Source organism: Falco biarmicus, chromosome 9 (assembly GCF_023638135.1).
Source record: "Falco biarmicus isolate bFalBia1 chromosome 9, bFalBia1.pri, whole genome shotgun sequence".
In the NCBI taxonomy this organism is placed as follows: domain Eukaryota; kingdom Metazoa; phylum Chordata; class Aves; order Falconiformes; family Falconidae; genus Falco; species Falco biarmicus.
Window position 1 is genome coordinate 16,860,714 of NC_079296.1, and position 14,343 is coordinate 16,875,056.

Below are 14,343 nucleotides of genomic sequence, written 5' to 3' on the forward strand. Positions count from 1 at the left end.
TTTCCTTTGTGCCATTTCTTTCTGTGCCACAGTGTGGCTGAGGAAGACCAGATCCCTAAACACTTCGGCTGCTACTGTTAGAGCTGATCCTTAAAAAGGAAAGGCTAACTAGCAGCATGTCAGCAAGCTATAATGACTTTTATTAAGCTGGTAAGATTTTGTACTGCCGGCTTGTGACGATTTTTAGGAGTCGGTTGTGTGTCTGCCATGGTGTGGTGTGGGGGCAGGATGAAGGAAGCCTTCTAGGTCACCAGTCTTAAGTTTGGCAAGGCTCTTCCCACCTCTGTGACTTGCTGGTGCTGCAGATGCTGATGTCCAGGAGACCCCAGAGGATATGGGGCTTTTAGAGAGCTTGGGTAGCTGCTTCCACCTGGCAGCAGTGGGGTGATGGTTTCTCTGCTGAGATCAAAGTCCTGAAAATGACTATGCAGCTCCAGTTTCCTACCAGCATGTGGGTGGTCAGACTAAGTAGACTAGGTTTTGACTGGTATTGTGGACTTGATAGGAGCTGTGCTGACACTTGGGAACATCTTGCAGTGAAAGCAGGCTAGATGCTGAGTAGGAGGCAGAAAGTTACTTTTAGTTTTTTGAAGTAAGAGGATGAAGTATACAGAGTGGCTGCAAGTTACAGCCAAGTTGGCATCAGTATTTTAGATTGTTGTGTGTGTCAAGAAGTAGATATGTTTTTAGGCTTTGCCAGCTTGGACTGTACCCACCTTGCTCATCACTGAATGGTAGGTTATGTGGCAGTGAATGTGATTTGGACCATACCTCACTAGAGTCATCTCCACTCTCTGTTAGACAACTTACTGACTGGAATCATCAGATAAAAAAATGCAGTTGCTTCACTCCTTGGTCTTGTCCTGTCCCAAATGCATGTAATATTTTTTAAATCCTTGGTTTGGCCTCTGACAGTGTGTGCTGCATTTTATCTGTCTTCATCTTTTTAAACACAGGTCTCAAAATATTAGATACATAGTATTTGATCCATCTGCTGGTTTTTAATACATCAATTCTCTTCCAGATGCATCAATTTAATACTGACTCTGAGGTCTTCCTGTTCTTAGTGAGTACAAGAGCTGGAGGCTTGGGCATCAACTTAACTGCAGCAGACACAGTTATCATATACGACAGTGACTGGGTATGTTGACACACTGTTAACCTAGTGATATGTGTCATAGTGTTTTCTCTGTTGGTGCTTTTGATGATCATTTACTATCCCATTATGGTATGGATTATTTCTGTAACTTTAATGAGGTGTTACCTGGAGATAATGTACAGTAGTGTATGCAAACATGTTATATATGAAATAATGCAGTGTCATTTGAAAAGTCATAGCTTACTGAATACGGAATTAGAGTTGGTTTCCAAATTAGCCTGTTTGCCCCCAAGTTACACCAAAAGCAGGAGTTTTTTTTCTGTTACTGTTAAAAATACATTTCCTTCTTTCAATTTATTATTTGAGTTTGAACATAGCTGGACCTTCTACAGGTTCACTCTTCCAACTGCTGCTGTGTTAGTACCAGCCCCTAAGATTTCCTCCTTTGACTTGTCACATATGTGTTAGCTAGCTAGGATTCTGCTGTTCCTGCAAGTCTGGAGGTTGGGAAGAGGAAGAGAAATGGAAGGAAATGACTGAGGACCTTTGCATCTTCACTTCTATTTTAATAGACAGCTCTGCTGTTTTCCTGACTGTTCAGCTTCAGGAGAGCTAAAGCAGCTTCAAAAACAGCTGAAAACTTTTTAAATCCTTTTTTGTGTTCTCCAGCCAAAAAACCTCCACAAACCTGCAACTAACACCCTCGGGTAAATTTGTGATACAAAACATGTCCATCTGTTGCAAAGTGCAGCACTTAGAGCAGAAGTGGTCCTCCTGGTTGTGCTGCTACAGCAGAGCTTGTCATGGACAAGCAGGAGTAAAGAGATGCAGATTTCTCTTCATGGCTGCCCTGCTTATTGCTTCCACTCTAACTTCAAGAGCTCACTATTCAAAATGCTGCCTATGGTACAACTCATAAAAAAATGTTAATGGTATCGGTAACTTGTTTCTTTATCTGCTCAGAACCCTCAGTCGGATTTGCAGGCCCAAGACAGGTGTCACAGAATTGGCCAGACTAAGCCGGTGGTTGTTTATCGTCTTGTGACAGCAAATACTATTGACCAGAAGATTGTGGAGAGAGCTGCTGCCAAGAGGAAGCTGGAGAAGCTGATTATCCACAAAAGTTAGTATCTTTCTCTTCTGACTTGTAAGCATGTGTTGCTTCTTTAAATCTTGAGAGAAAACTTTTACTGCTCTGTTTGTGACTGCTCAGTATTTTTCCTTAAATGCGAAAAGCTTCATCCTCCCAACAAGTGGCTACATAGTATTACTTTCCAAAACGCCTTCTTAGACACCTTGTAGGTAACTTCCACAGCGAATTAAAGGAAAGCACTTCTACTATTTCTGGAATGTAGAAAGTAGTCATGTTATGACTACTGCTTTACTAGTAGGTAAGGAGAAAAGGGGAGTGATGAGAGACTGAGCCTACCTGGAAGAAATATAGGTAAAACCATTAAAGCTAAATTAAATGAACCAGAATATAAAAGGGAAAGCAGATAAACTGCAAGCAGTAAGTTTTTTTAAAAATTTAATTTATAACAATTCTTCATTTGGAGCAGTATGCCTACCTAATAACATCTAGAGCAGTGTTCCGTGATGTGAAGCTTAGGGATAGATTTTTCCAGTTGCACTGGCAAACTTGACTTGAGTAGGGAGTCTTCCTATTAAAATCAGTAAAATGGGTAAAGACTATACAACTGGTTTCTGGGAGTTTCCTACTAAACTTGGTTGAGACTGCAAATCCTAGAGCTGTAAAATCACTGTAAAAAATCTCAGCATCCTGTTTGCATCTGTCCTGCTGAAATGAAGAACAGTATGTTATAACCACAGTAGAGTAGTCCTGTTTAAAGTTAACCAAGTGCTGAATAGAACAATAGCCCTTGAATTTAGGTGCAGAACAATGGTGATTCTTCTTGTGTTCTTGATTATATAGCTGCTCATACTCAAAAGGCTGTAGAAAGTGAGTGAGGTCGAAGTGTCTCTTTAGAAGGTAATTTTTTCTTGTTTGGGTCCTATTGGAATCCTGCTCTGCCTTTGTGCTTATTCTGTTTGTGATATTTGGACAGTAGCTCCCTATAGCGTATTCCAAGCGTTAAGCTCACTTGACAAATACAATTTTTGTAACTTAGTGTGGGTGTCTGACAATAATTAGCCTTATATCAAACTTTAAAGGAGGTTAATAACTTCTTATAGTATATTAAGGAGGGGGGCAGCATTTTCATGTGGACATAAGGTGGGGAGAAAGGCCTAACCTGTAATAGACTGCGCAGTACACTGCTTGGCAAGCCTAAGCTGTGGTTTGCCTCTGGTTTTGGGTGATGTTTGTTAGATGTCTCCTTTATCCCAGCTTTAGCCTGTCTTTGTAATCTGTTTGCTGCTGCTTGGTGTGACTGCTGGGGCTGCTGTCTGACTCTTTGTAGGCATGTTAACGACAAGTTTTAGGTAAGAAAAATTTGGTTTTTAATGATTTGGTTATGGTTCAACCTGAAGTTAAAACCAAAGTGGCAAGATGAGTGCACAAAACAGAATGGGCTCTAGCAGTAGATGACTGCCATACACTCACGTAGCAGCAGGAACTGGGACTAGTTGTACTGGAAGAAAGCTAAGTGTCAAGCTGGGTCATGCCTTCAGTTTTGCAATAGTTGAAAGTCTATTTTGGTAGCTATTGGTGAGTCCTGTCTAAATCTTGCAGCTTAGGTAGGGGTGTCACCTCCGGGAACCTTTGGATTCACTGTAAATTTAAAGGTGATGTAATGGGTCCTGTTATTTTGAGTATCTAAAAAGTGTTAGAACTTTGGAGGAGTGAATGAGGAAGGGATAATACAAAGCTTACTTAAGTCAGACCTTTCAGTGGTGTGTAACCATGTAGGGTGTGTACGGCACAAGTACTGGAGCTTAAGAACTGGAATTTGTGGCAAAACAGAATGCTTTTTTGGCCTCAGCATGAGGGGTTACTCTTTCCGTCTTGTGCTTCTGTTTCATTGAAGAAAGTTGCCAAGGAAACAGTATGAGAACCCAGTGTGATTTTATATGAATTAGTAGATGTTAGACTAAGAGAAAGTAATGGATATAAACTTCTATTTAAAGTGTTAAGTGCTTGATAAGGTCTTCTGTTTTGGTTTTTTTTTTTCCTCTGTGTCCCTATTATGGCAACCCAAGACCTGTGCAGCACTAATTCAATGCCATATATAGTGTTTGAAAACTGAAAGGGGGAGACGGCGTTAAATAATGCATGACAGGACCTGGATCCTGTGTGCCACAGCCAGCCCTTGGAAGAAGATGGGAAAAGGTGTGGGGAGGACTTCTGAAACCAAGATATAGGAAAGAACAGCAGTGAGTGTGATGAAAGGGATTGATGAAGACTCATTAATAAAACGGGTACATGTGTTCATAAAAACAGGGGTAACTTGGTACAGAACAGTCAGCTTTACCTGTGTCCTTGAAATGTGCAAGACTGAGCTTGACTTCATCCATGATCTGCTTTAGTTAAGTAATAAACTTGTGAATTTTTTTTGAACACTTGGGCTGGCATCCAAATTTGTGCGTAGATAGGCACTGGCATAGTTTCTTCAAGAAACCAGCCTGTGTCAGGTACTATTTTGTCTTGTCTGTCCAGCCCGTTAAACTGAGGGATGTTCTCTCTGCAAACCACATACATATATTTCATGTATTTCCTACCTTGTGGTTAATACTGCTTACTTTGTTTTAATCAGCTTACAATACAAAGGGAAGAAACTTCATCTACCATCTAACTTTATTTAAAGTGGTTTTGCTGTAAGTAGAACTAAAGGCTTTTCTGCTCTGTGTGTGTGTGCATGTTGAATTGGTGTTTCAGTCAGTTCTTCTGCATACTACAGCTAGAAGGTGGAAGGCCTGCATGTTAACTCTTCATCTACCTCTGACTTTTTTCCCCATTTAAGTTGTTAAGTGTAAGGTGTGTTACCTGAGGGATAAAACCGTGAAATACAGCGTTAGTTTTCATGTGCAAGAGTAATTTGTTGGGATATGTGCATCCAGCATTGATTTAATCTACAAAATTTGTTCCTGTCTCTGTACTTTCTTAAAATTTCTCCTTTCTACAGATCAGTTTAAAGGTGGCAAATCTGGTCTAGCACAGTCAAAGAGCTGCCTGGACCCTCAGGAATTAATAGAATTACTGAAGTCCAGAGACTATGAGAGGTATGCATATTTCATGTTTTTTGGACCACGAGTTTGTAACTTGCAGCTGTCAATAGCTCTTTTGTCTTACAAAGTGGTATGTGGATCTTCATAGTGGAAAGAATGTCCTAGGGATTCTGCTATGTGGGAAAACTGACTTCTTTGCAATACTAACTGTAACATGCTTTTATCTGTATTGAGAGATTCTTTCTTTCTCAACAGGGAGATTAAAGGATCTAAAGAAAAAGTAATCAGTGATAAAGATCTACAGTTACTCTTGGATAGAAGTGATCTTATTGGTAAGTCAGTTTTCATCTGTGTTTTTTCTGTTGAACAGTAAATTCATATTTTGTAAGTCTTTATGTGGAGAAAGTTGCCACCGTTTCACTTCCCAACAGCTGTGTGGTGCATCTGAAGAAGGCCCCTTTGGCCCCTCTGCTGACACTTCAATAGGATTTGCTGAAGAAAAATAAAAGAACTTAAAAATATTCCAGAAAACCACATTCACACATAGTGTGCCTTGAGCATACAGGGCATGAAGAGCATAGATTAGGAGGTGTTCTGCAAAGGAACTTTCCCTGTGAGTTGCTGTAATTGATCAAAATAGAGATTGTTCTATCAAAATAGAGAATATTTCAGCAAACTTGTTTAAAAACCTATTTTGATACTATCATCATTCAAAATACAGCCTAACATTCTGAGAGGGAAAAAAATGAGCTTTTCAGAGTTACTATGGTTTGTCAGTGGGTCAAATATTTTTTAAAAAATATTTTTTTTTGGTTGTCTGCAAATTCTAGTGCTTGATCAGGCCAAGATATTATAAGAAAACCCAAACCCTTAACTCTTCTGAGAAAGGAAAAAATTCTTGTCCAGTTCATCTAAACAGTAGATTTAATACGCTTCTTTTCCTTCATCATCTTTAGGAGAGATAAGCCTCAAAGCATAGATATAGAAAAAAATGACTTATTACAGATTTTAGAAATAAAAATGATACCTAGCCTTAAATAAGCGAGATGTGTATAGTTCAAGTAAAATAACTTTGTCTTAGGAGAACTGTTGCTATACTTCAGAATTTTTTTCCCTAAATTATCTAAAGAAAATGTTCTATAAAACTGCTTATTTCCATGGCAGGGGAGTTGGTACTAGATGATTTTCACAGTCCCTTCCAGCCCAAAACTTTCTATGATTTCAGTTAACTGATTGCTAATACAGAAAATGATTCTTGATGCACTGATAATATGGTATATTGCTATCTTTACAAGTTCAGGCTATGAAGGAGTCTGCTTGCTTCATTCAAGTTGGAGAAGATGCCACTTGTTCTGTGTTATTAGTGTGCATCGTATTTATAATGGTTGCTTATTCTTTTTCTGGGGAATACTAAGCAAAATTAGTATATTAAAATTGTTTAAAAATGATTATACAGAGATACTAGTCGAGCATTATGTACTGAATATTTACTGCAGCTAACACTTTAGAAATTGAAATGCCACCTCCCATCCCAGTAAGCCTTAATTATTAATTTTGATATAAAGACAGTACTTCTGCTTTAGTTTTATATTCACTGGAAGGGGAACGTAGTGATCGTGAATGCTAGTTAGACAAGATGTAGGTCTTTGAATTTTAGAAAAGAATATTGCTTAGCACAGCCCTAACTTTCTGTGTCTTTCCCAGTAACTTCACAAAATAGGTTTACTGCATTCTGTTTCCTTTTCAAGAAAATAAGACTAATTCAGGCAGATTCTAAAACTGCTTACCTCCATTCAGACTTAGCCAGACCTATTGGATTTTTTTTCTTGAAGTGTACGACTGAAAATATTTTCAAGCACAAATTTTTAGCAGCAAATTGTTGAAGGAGCAAGGTGATCTAATCAACTTCCTTTCCAAATCTAAACAAAAATGCATGTGACTTTTTTATGTCTGCAATAATAAGGTTGCAGACACTTCAGCTGTAATTGTTGATGTTTGTTTTGTTTTAATCCTAGATCAAATGAAGACCTCCGAGAAAATGAAAAAAGAAAAAATGGGTGTCTTCAAGGTCCTAGAAGAATAGTCAGATCCCAATGCAGAATGCGTGTTTTAATGTGCAAATGCAGCCTGTAGTCTTACAGGACAAATGTATGGCTGAATCACATCTTCAAGTGTCACTTACACATGCTGACTTTCTTTAAGGCCTGTTCAAATCCCTTGTGTTCTTTCAGTGAACTTTAACACTTTCTGCAGTATAGTGCAGGTGATAGTTTCATGCAGCTTTGGTAGGCTCTCAAAGAATTAAGAAAATGAGAATGTTTCACATTTACAGCTAGCTCTTGTGATCACTGGTAAAAACTGGCAAATTAGTGCTTAAAAAAATCTTCCCGTGGAAGTCCTAAAATACTGGGGTTTAATTTTGTGTCAGTTATGGATTTATTTGGAAGGGAAAGAACATGTGCCTTTGTTACAGCCAATTGTGTAGCTTCTGGTTTTAACTTCTGCAAATTATTTTGATTAAATAAATGTCTGGTTTGTCTTAAGACGTAGGGGTTTTAGTATAGCTTCTTAACTAAGCTTTGTTTATGTTGCCTCTGTTAATTCACTTTTTCCCTATGCATTTAGCAATCTCACGCATCCTCAAAACACCCCCACCCCCACCACCCTCCCCCCCACAAAAAACCCAAACACCCAACACCCCCCCCCCCCCTAAATTTTTCTGCTGGAGACATTACTTATGTATTGACTGGCTTAGCTGTGCAAGCTGAAAGGTGCCTTTTTGAGGCACATGGAGGGAGGTAAAGATACTGGAAGGGGAAGTTCAGAATGTCTTGGGATGGGTGTGGATGATCAGGGTGTACTTTCTGGGAAGGGGATGTTTTGAGCCTGCAGAGGGGCGCCAAAAGACAGGTGAAGGATATTACTTGCATATGCAGCCTCTCAGAGCCAGCTGTAGTTTGCAGTCACTTCATGATCATTCTTACTCTCCTTGGAGAGTAATGTTAGCCTGATTGTGAGAAAGTTATTTAATATTAGTGATGCTTATCCTTACCTCTACAAAGGAACAAATCTATTAAGTTAACGATAGGCTGGCTCTGACCTTTGCCTGTTGAAAGCCCTGCCTTGTTTCTAATTGCTGGACAAAAGTTTAAGTTTTCTGCTGGGTTACTTATTAGCCTGAGTATTACAAAGTCCAACACATGCTGTCTCCACGTGTTGCTTGCATTTGCTGAGCTACCATTTAGCAAATTAACATTTGCTAGTCTCCTTTGTGCACTGTTTTATGCTAGCAAACCCTACTACAACATTTAAGAGTAAATGATGTATCTAGAATGGTGCCTGAATGGCATAATTGTAGAAGTTTTAATAACTGACATAGGTCAGCCCATGAGGAAGCAGTTAAGTTCTGGATGGAAAGATGAGGTCTCAGCTTGCTTGTGTTTTGCTACTGTGTGTCTATTTGCAGGGGTTTTTTCTTTTCTGTTTTGGTGGGGGTTTTGTTGTTGGTTCTGGAGTATTTTTAATGTCTGGTGAGCAGCTCATACTTCTGGCTGGGGAGAAGGCTGCTGATGGTTTTTCCAGGTGAGGACAAGAAAATGTACAGTAAACTCATCTTGCACGTTAAACTATTATTTAATGGTGTTTCAGCAGCACTTGAATACACTCTGCACGTACTATCATTAGGATATTTTTACTTATCTGCCTAACAAAGATGATATTTGAGCTGCCACGCTGACAACAATCTGAGCTTATGGGGTTGCCATTAGCAAATGAAACTGGAATGGTGCTGCTGCTGTAGGGTGTGAGGAGGAGACAATGAGAGGTCTGTCTTGATGATGCTGTTGGTTTGCTGGTTTTCTTAAAACTTTCTATCTCTTGGCTTTATCTCCTGGGCGCCAGCTCTGCTGAGTCACTGCCAACAGTGGTATATTTTAACTGTGTAAACAGTTTTTAAAAAAATAGTGCTTTATGTTCTCTGCTCCGAAGGGAGTTGAGCTACTTCTATCCCAGCCTGCCATGTGCTCCCGCAAGCCAGCGGGGAGCAGCAGCCCTAAACTGCTGTCTGCTGCACGGGGGGGTGGAAAGGGGAGATGCAGAGAGGCTGCGACCAGGAACCCAAGTGTTCTGTTTGAAAATGACAGTGCTTTGCACTGCACGCTTAGGTGAGACAGTCCTTCCTTGGCATGATGCTTGCTTGCTTATAAACTGCCCGACATGCTTCAGATAGGAACCTTTTCTGTATTTATTATGTTGTTGTTAACTTCTGGAGCAGGCAGCTCAGTGTGGTTGCAGGCGTGACCCAATTTAACCTATTTTGTTATTGTTGACAAACTCCAGATGCCAACTGCTAAACTCTAGAGGAATTTGGAAAGTCAGATTACAGCGAACACTGACTGCAGTTGCCAAAAAATTTTGTCCTGCATCATAAAAAAGGAATACATTCTTTTCTCAGTGAGCTACAACAGACAGTGTGATCGAAGTCCTCGCCCAGTAACGACCGTAAGTGGCCTCTGTTAGCCTCTTGCCACAGTAATAAATTGGTTCAATACTAATATCTGCATTAAAAAACCCTACCTTTCCAGAGCTACCCCACAAACCTTTTGTAGTTCCCGGCTCCTGCGTCAAGCCGTGCACAATCAGTGTTTTCCCAGCAGCGTTGCCAGCTTTAGCTGTAGGGGCTTGGCCAGGGAGACACAGTGCACAGCCCTGGACAAAGGGGGCTTGTAGCGGGGGGCTGGGGTGGGGAAATGTTGGGCACGGGTCAGGCTCCTCTGTCCTGACCTCCCCCATGCAAGAACAGGCTGGTGAGGTTCTCTGGAGCGAGCCCCCCTTTTGCTGATGGATGTTTTTGTGGTGTGAGAATGCTGAGGGACTTTGCACGCATTGGGATGTGGTCCCCAGCCTGCCAAGAAGGTGGGCAGCAAGGGTCCCGTGCACCAGGCTGCTAGGAGAAAGCAGACACGTCCTGCCTTGTGGATTTACCCCATTTATTGAATGCAAACAGAAGGCAAATAACTGGGACACAGAAGATCTGTAATCTGACTTAGGCCTCTGATTTTCCTGTGCAATTGAGAGCACAAAGGAGGAGGAAAAAAATAATTATGTGTATCTAAAAAAAACCAAACCCAAACAGCAAAAGAGGAGATGAAAAGAATGTTGAACAATTAGTGACATCTCCTGTGAACAGATGGCGGATTAATGGCAAGGGAATTCAAAGCCATGCCTAGCATTCCTTAATACAAACAAGATTCAGCGGAGGGGGCAGGAAGGATGCTTTCCAAGGAAAAGCAGCAATGGATAAACCATCGAGACTGGCTTTGTGAGCAGCGCGGTTTACTTGGGGAAGACGGTGATCACCTCGTAGCCCTCCGGGGGAACCACCCGCTCCCGCGCATGCTTCTCACAGTAGATTTGGTCTTCCACGAAGAAGTGTCCTTTCTGCTTGAGGTTGGTGCCACAGTCGCTGCAGACGTAGCACTCGGGGTGACGCTGCTTGTCCCGGATCTTCACAAACACACCGCTGGGGAAGGAAGCAGCACCCCTCAGCGCCAGGCACCCACCACTGCCCCCCTCCTCCCCAGCCACCTCCCACCCAGCCCAGACCCGCACCAGTGCTGAAGGCGGGCAATTTTCTCCTGCTCCTGACAAGTCAAAGTACTACCTCTGCGCAGGCAGGTGCTCACAGCACCGCTCAAACCTGATGTGTGCTGGCACAGGAGCCTGCCTCTGGGAAGTGTCTCCTCGCCTGGCCTGCCTGCGTTCCCAGGGACAGCCCTGTCACCTGCAGGGGCAAGACCCACTGCTGAAGGCTGGAGACAGCAACAGCTTTTGAATGCCCAGAATGAAATGGCAGGGAGCTGGACCACCTTGGGGAGCAAAATCTAAATTGCAGAAGAAATGCAGAAATGCTTGCCAGGCACCAAGGGAGGGGGATGAAGGCTGCACAGCTAGCCACTACCCTTTTGCTAGTCACTGGCATGCCAGGTACACGTGGGAGAAGCACAGAGCCCAGCTCCCGATTCTGAGCTCAGATGCTGCTGCTAAGGCGCTGCAATGAACAGATCCAGCCAAACGCTTTTCTTACTGGAAAACTTTGCAGCCTAATGCAGCTGGTGATGAGAAAAACTACATAGCAACTCGTTAACTACCACCAGCAGCAACATAACAATTTGCCAGGAGTAGCATTTTGTTCCAGCAGCCATCTATGTTTTCCATGATTCATTAGTTTTGAGTGCTATTCATAGCTTTGTGCTTTTTCTCCCCATCTACCTAGCTGGTAGAATAATTGTAGGTTTGTCTCTGAATCATATTTGAAGGTATGGATTGCCTCTGTAATGACTCTGCTGGTCCTTGGTGCTCCAGCCACGCCAGGACCATGCAGTCACAGTGTAGTGGGGCTCAGCAACAATCTGGCAGCTTGGGGTGGGCAGCCCGGGAGAAATCCACATTCTGCCATGATGCTGCAGGTGGGCTACCAGCACCTGGCTGCTGGAGTCAGCTGTTAAGCTAGAAGGGGGTTGTAGGGAAGAATTTCTGGTTGAGAAACTGAATGGTGAATCAGAGATGCAGGTTGGGTCCCTCATGCTGTCACACTGAATGGTACAGCAGGTCTGTATTCTGTATGGAACCTGTGACCCTGCTGCGCTGGAGGATGGAGGTACCTACATAAAGACAAGGAAAATGATGTCTGCATAGACAGGGGAGGTGTGCAGTCCTACAGCCGAGCAGGGAGTGGACCGCAGCTCTCCTGGTACAACCGGCCCGACCACCGAGGTGAGGGGCCACTCCACAGCTGAGATATGGAAAGCATGAAATAGCCCGCAATGGAAAGGGCACTTTGCTTCTGGGTGCTGTCAACAGATCCCAGGTAGGAGGCAGAACGCTGCAGCACCAGCTGCCTCATGGTTTGTCCCCCAGGGACTTGCTTGGGTTGGCACTAGTCTGGGGGGAATCGAACTCCTCCCTCCCCACAGGGAGCCGCAAAGTTGGTGCTATTGGTCAGAGCTGCTGGGAATAAATGCGCCCTGAGCTAGCTGCGCGATGCCGGGTGGGGGCAGGTGAGGTGCCCGGGGGGGCAGCCCCTCAGCCCCCCCAGGCACGGGGTGCTCGCCCTGCAGCCCCTGGGATAGGCATACTTACACGATACCAGAGCCGCACTTCTCACACATGGGCAGCTTCTGGGCGCTGCCGATGGATGAGGCCACCTTCGTGGTGGGGGCTTTGACGCTCCGAAAGCCCGATGGCTTGGTAGGGTCTCCTGGGGGTGGAAGGAGAGTGCTTCAGAGCATGTGAAAGGCACAGTTCGAGGCTATTGCTCCCAAGCAGATGCTCTCTGCTAGGGAGGGTGATGCACTTTAACCCCAGCTCTGAGGCAGGGATTTGTGCACGGAAAGCAGGCAGAGACTTAAGGGGGTGTGGGGAAGAGGGAGAGACAGGACACAATCTTAACCTAGAAATTTGAGGGCCTGAGATTGTGGGCAGTCATTTGAGAGACCCTTCTTGTCTTAAAAGCTCATCAGACCTCAGCTGATGCGTCTCATATGCACAAAGCAAAGCCGCAGCCCCAGCCTTGGCAGCCCCAGCGCCTGCCTGCCGCATCCTGATCACACAGGCAGGGGCAAGCGACTGCCAGGTCCGAGCTCAGAAAGAGGAGGTGGGTGTCCTGGCAGCCTAGAGGGGCTGGCTCCCCCCAAGACTCCTGGAAGATCTGGTTAATAAACCCCTCGCTCTGGTAGGACACGGGCTGACCCTGTGCCCTCCTGCTGCTGCGCATTGTGCTCCAGCTATCTCCCTAGTGCAGCCCCTCTGGAGCAGGGATGTCCTGCAGGTCCTTCGCTGCTACCCTGGCTGCCTACAACGGCAGCAGATCCTAGATGCAGGACACTGGCAAGCCTTTGTCTGCAGTGAAAAAGGAGCCTCTTCCTACAAAACACCACCATTGATGTGACTGGTCTTAGGGATATGACTTTTGCAAGAGATTCAACACTAGGCAGCAAGGGAAGGAGGGCTGCGGCGACACCCATGATGTTTCGCCAGAAACAGAGCAGGGGGTCAATGGGCACCTCAGGCTGGGAGACACTGATAAAACCTTTCTAAGTAGTGTCAAACCAAGAGCACACTGCAGAGGTTGCTCCTGGTGTAAGGGGAGGAAAAACTCTCCCAAGGCACATGCTGGTGAGCAGCACAGTCAGGGACACCTCATGGCCCAGGGCAGCGTCACTGCTGAAGGACAAGGTGGGGACTGCCCACCGCACCTACCTGTCACCCCTGCTCGCCCGTGGGGCAGGTGATGCTGCACAGGGCAGCCTTCAGCTCAGCGGGGTGCACCCAGCTCTGCAGAGATGCTGGTCCCATGGTGCAGGTTCCCTCCTGGGGACTGCAGCCCATTCACCCTCCAAACCTGGCGGGCAGCGCTGGCCCCCAGCAGAGCTGCAGCAAGTCACCCTTGCTGGGATGGAACAAGCTGCAACCATAGTTGCAGGTTCTTCCCTATCGCCTCTGCTCGCTCCTCTGCCTTTGCTCATACTAGTGCCATCGACAACACATTTTTAAATCTCTCTAAAGGAACCAGCTTAACCAAATACCCACAGGACCCATAACTTGTTCTGCCCTGTGAAACACTCTCCACTTACGAGTGCGAGGTCAGGTCTAAACACCAACTGGCCATGGTGCTTACACACACACACACATCTCTGGGGCCAGGCTCTCAGCTGGTGTAAACCAGTGCAGCCAATGATACAGACAGTGATGCTCCCAGGGACTTGTCCCAGCTGGGCAGCTGCTGCTCACCAGCCGTCACCTGAAGATAGGCTGGAAGAAGGAGCCAACATGCCATTTATTGCTGTGGACATGATCTGACTCGGCAGCTGTGGTGTTTGAGTCTGGCCGAGCAGCACAGCAGGCAGGGACACCATCTCCTTGGGGACAGACATTCCTTTGGGACCACGTAACCTCCAGCCCTGCTCCACATGGGTGATTATCAGCTCACGGTGGAGCAACGCCAAAACCTAACCCGGCCTGTGAGGGGGCAGGAAAACCTTGTGCCAGAGAATCCCAATAATGCTGCAAATCTTCAAAGAAAGATCAAACAGAGAGGCTTTTGCTTCTTATCTTCTTCA

General features: G+C 44.6%; 2 protein-coding genes across 3 annotated transcripts in view; one reads left to right on the forward strand and one right to left on the reverse strand.

Annotated features, from left to right (window-relative positions):
- Positions 1 to 7,767, forward strand: part of HELLS (helicase, lymphoid specific) — a 30,587-nt gene extending 22,820 nt beyond the window's left edge. For both annotated transcript variants that reach the window (XM_056350752.1, XM_056350751.1), the window contains 5 exons: positions 1,025 to 1,141; positions 2,063 to 2,222; positions 5,182 to 5,278; positions 5,480 to 5,556; positions 7,240 to 7,767. In XM_056350752.1, coding sequence (XP_056206727.1) covers positions 1,025 to 1,141; positions 2,063 to 2,222; positions 5,182 to 5,278; positions 5,480 to 5,556; positions 7,240 to 7,307 — 519 coding nt within the window. In that variant the 3' untranslated portion in view covers positions 7,308 to 7,767. The remainder of the gene's footprint in view (positions 1 to 1,024; positions 1,142 to 2,062; positions 2,223 to 5,181; positions 5,279 to 5,479; positions 5,557 to 7,239) is intronic.
- Positions 7,768 to 10,195: 2,428 nt separating this feature from the next.
- PDLIM1 (PDZ and LIM domain 1) overlaps positions 10,196 to 14,343 on the reverse strand; it is a 42,527-nt gene continuing 38,379 nt past the window's right edge. The window contains exons 6-7 of the mRNA XM_056350753.1: positions 12,365 to 12,482; positions 10,196 to 10,745 (exon numbers count right to left, since the gene is read on the reverse strand). Coding sequence (XP_056206728.1) covers positions 10,559 to 10,745; positions 12,365 to 12,482 — 305 coding nt within the window. The 3' untranslated portion in view covers positions 10,196 to 10,558. The remainder of the gene's footprint in view (positions 10,746 to 12,364; positions 12,483 to 14,343) is intronic.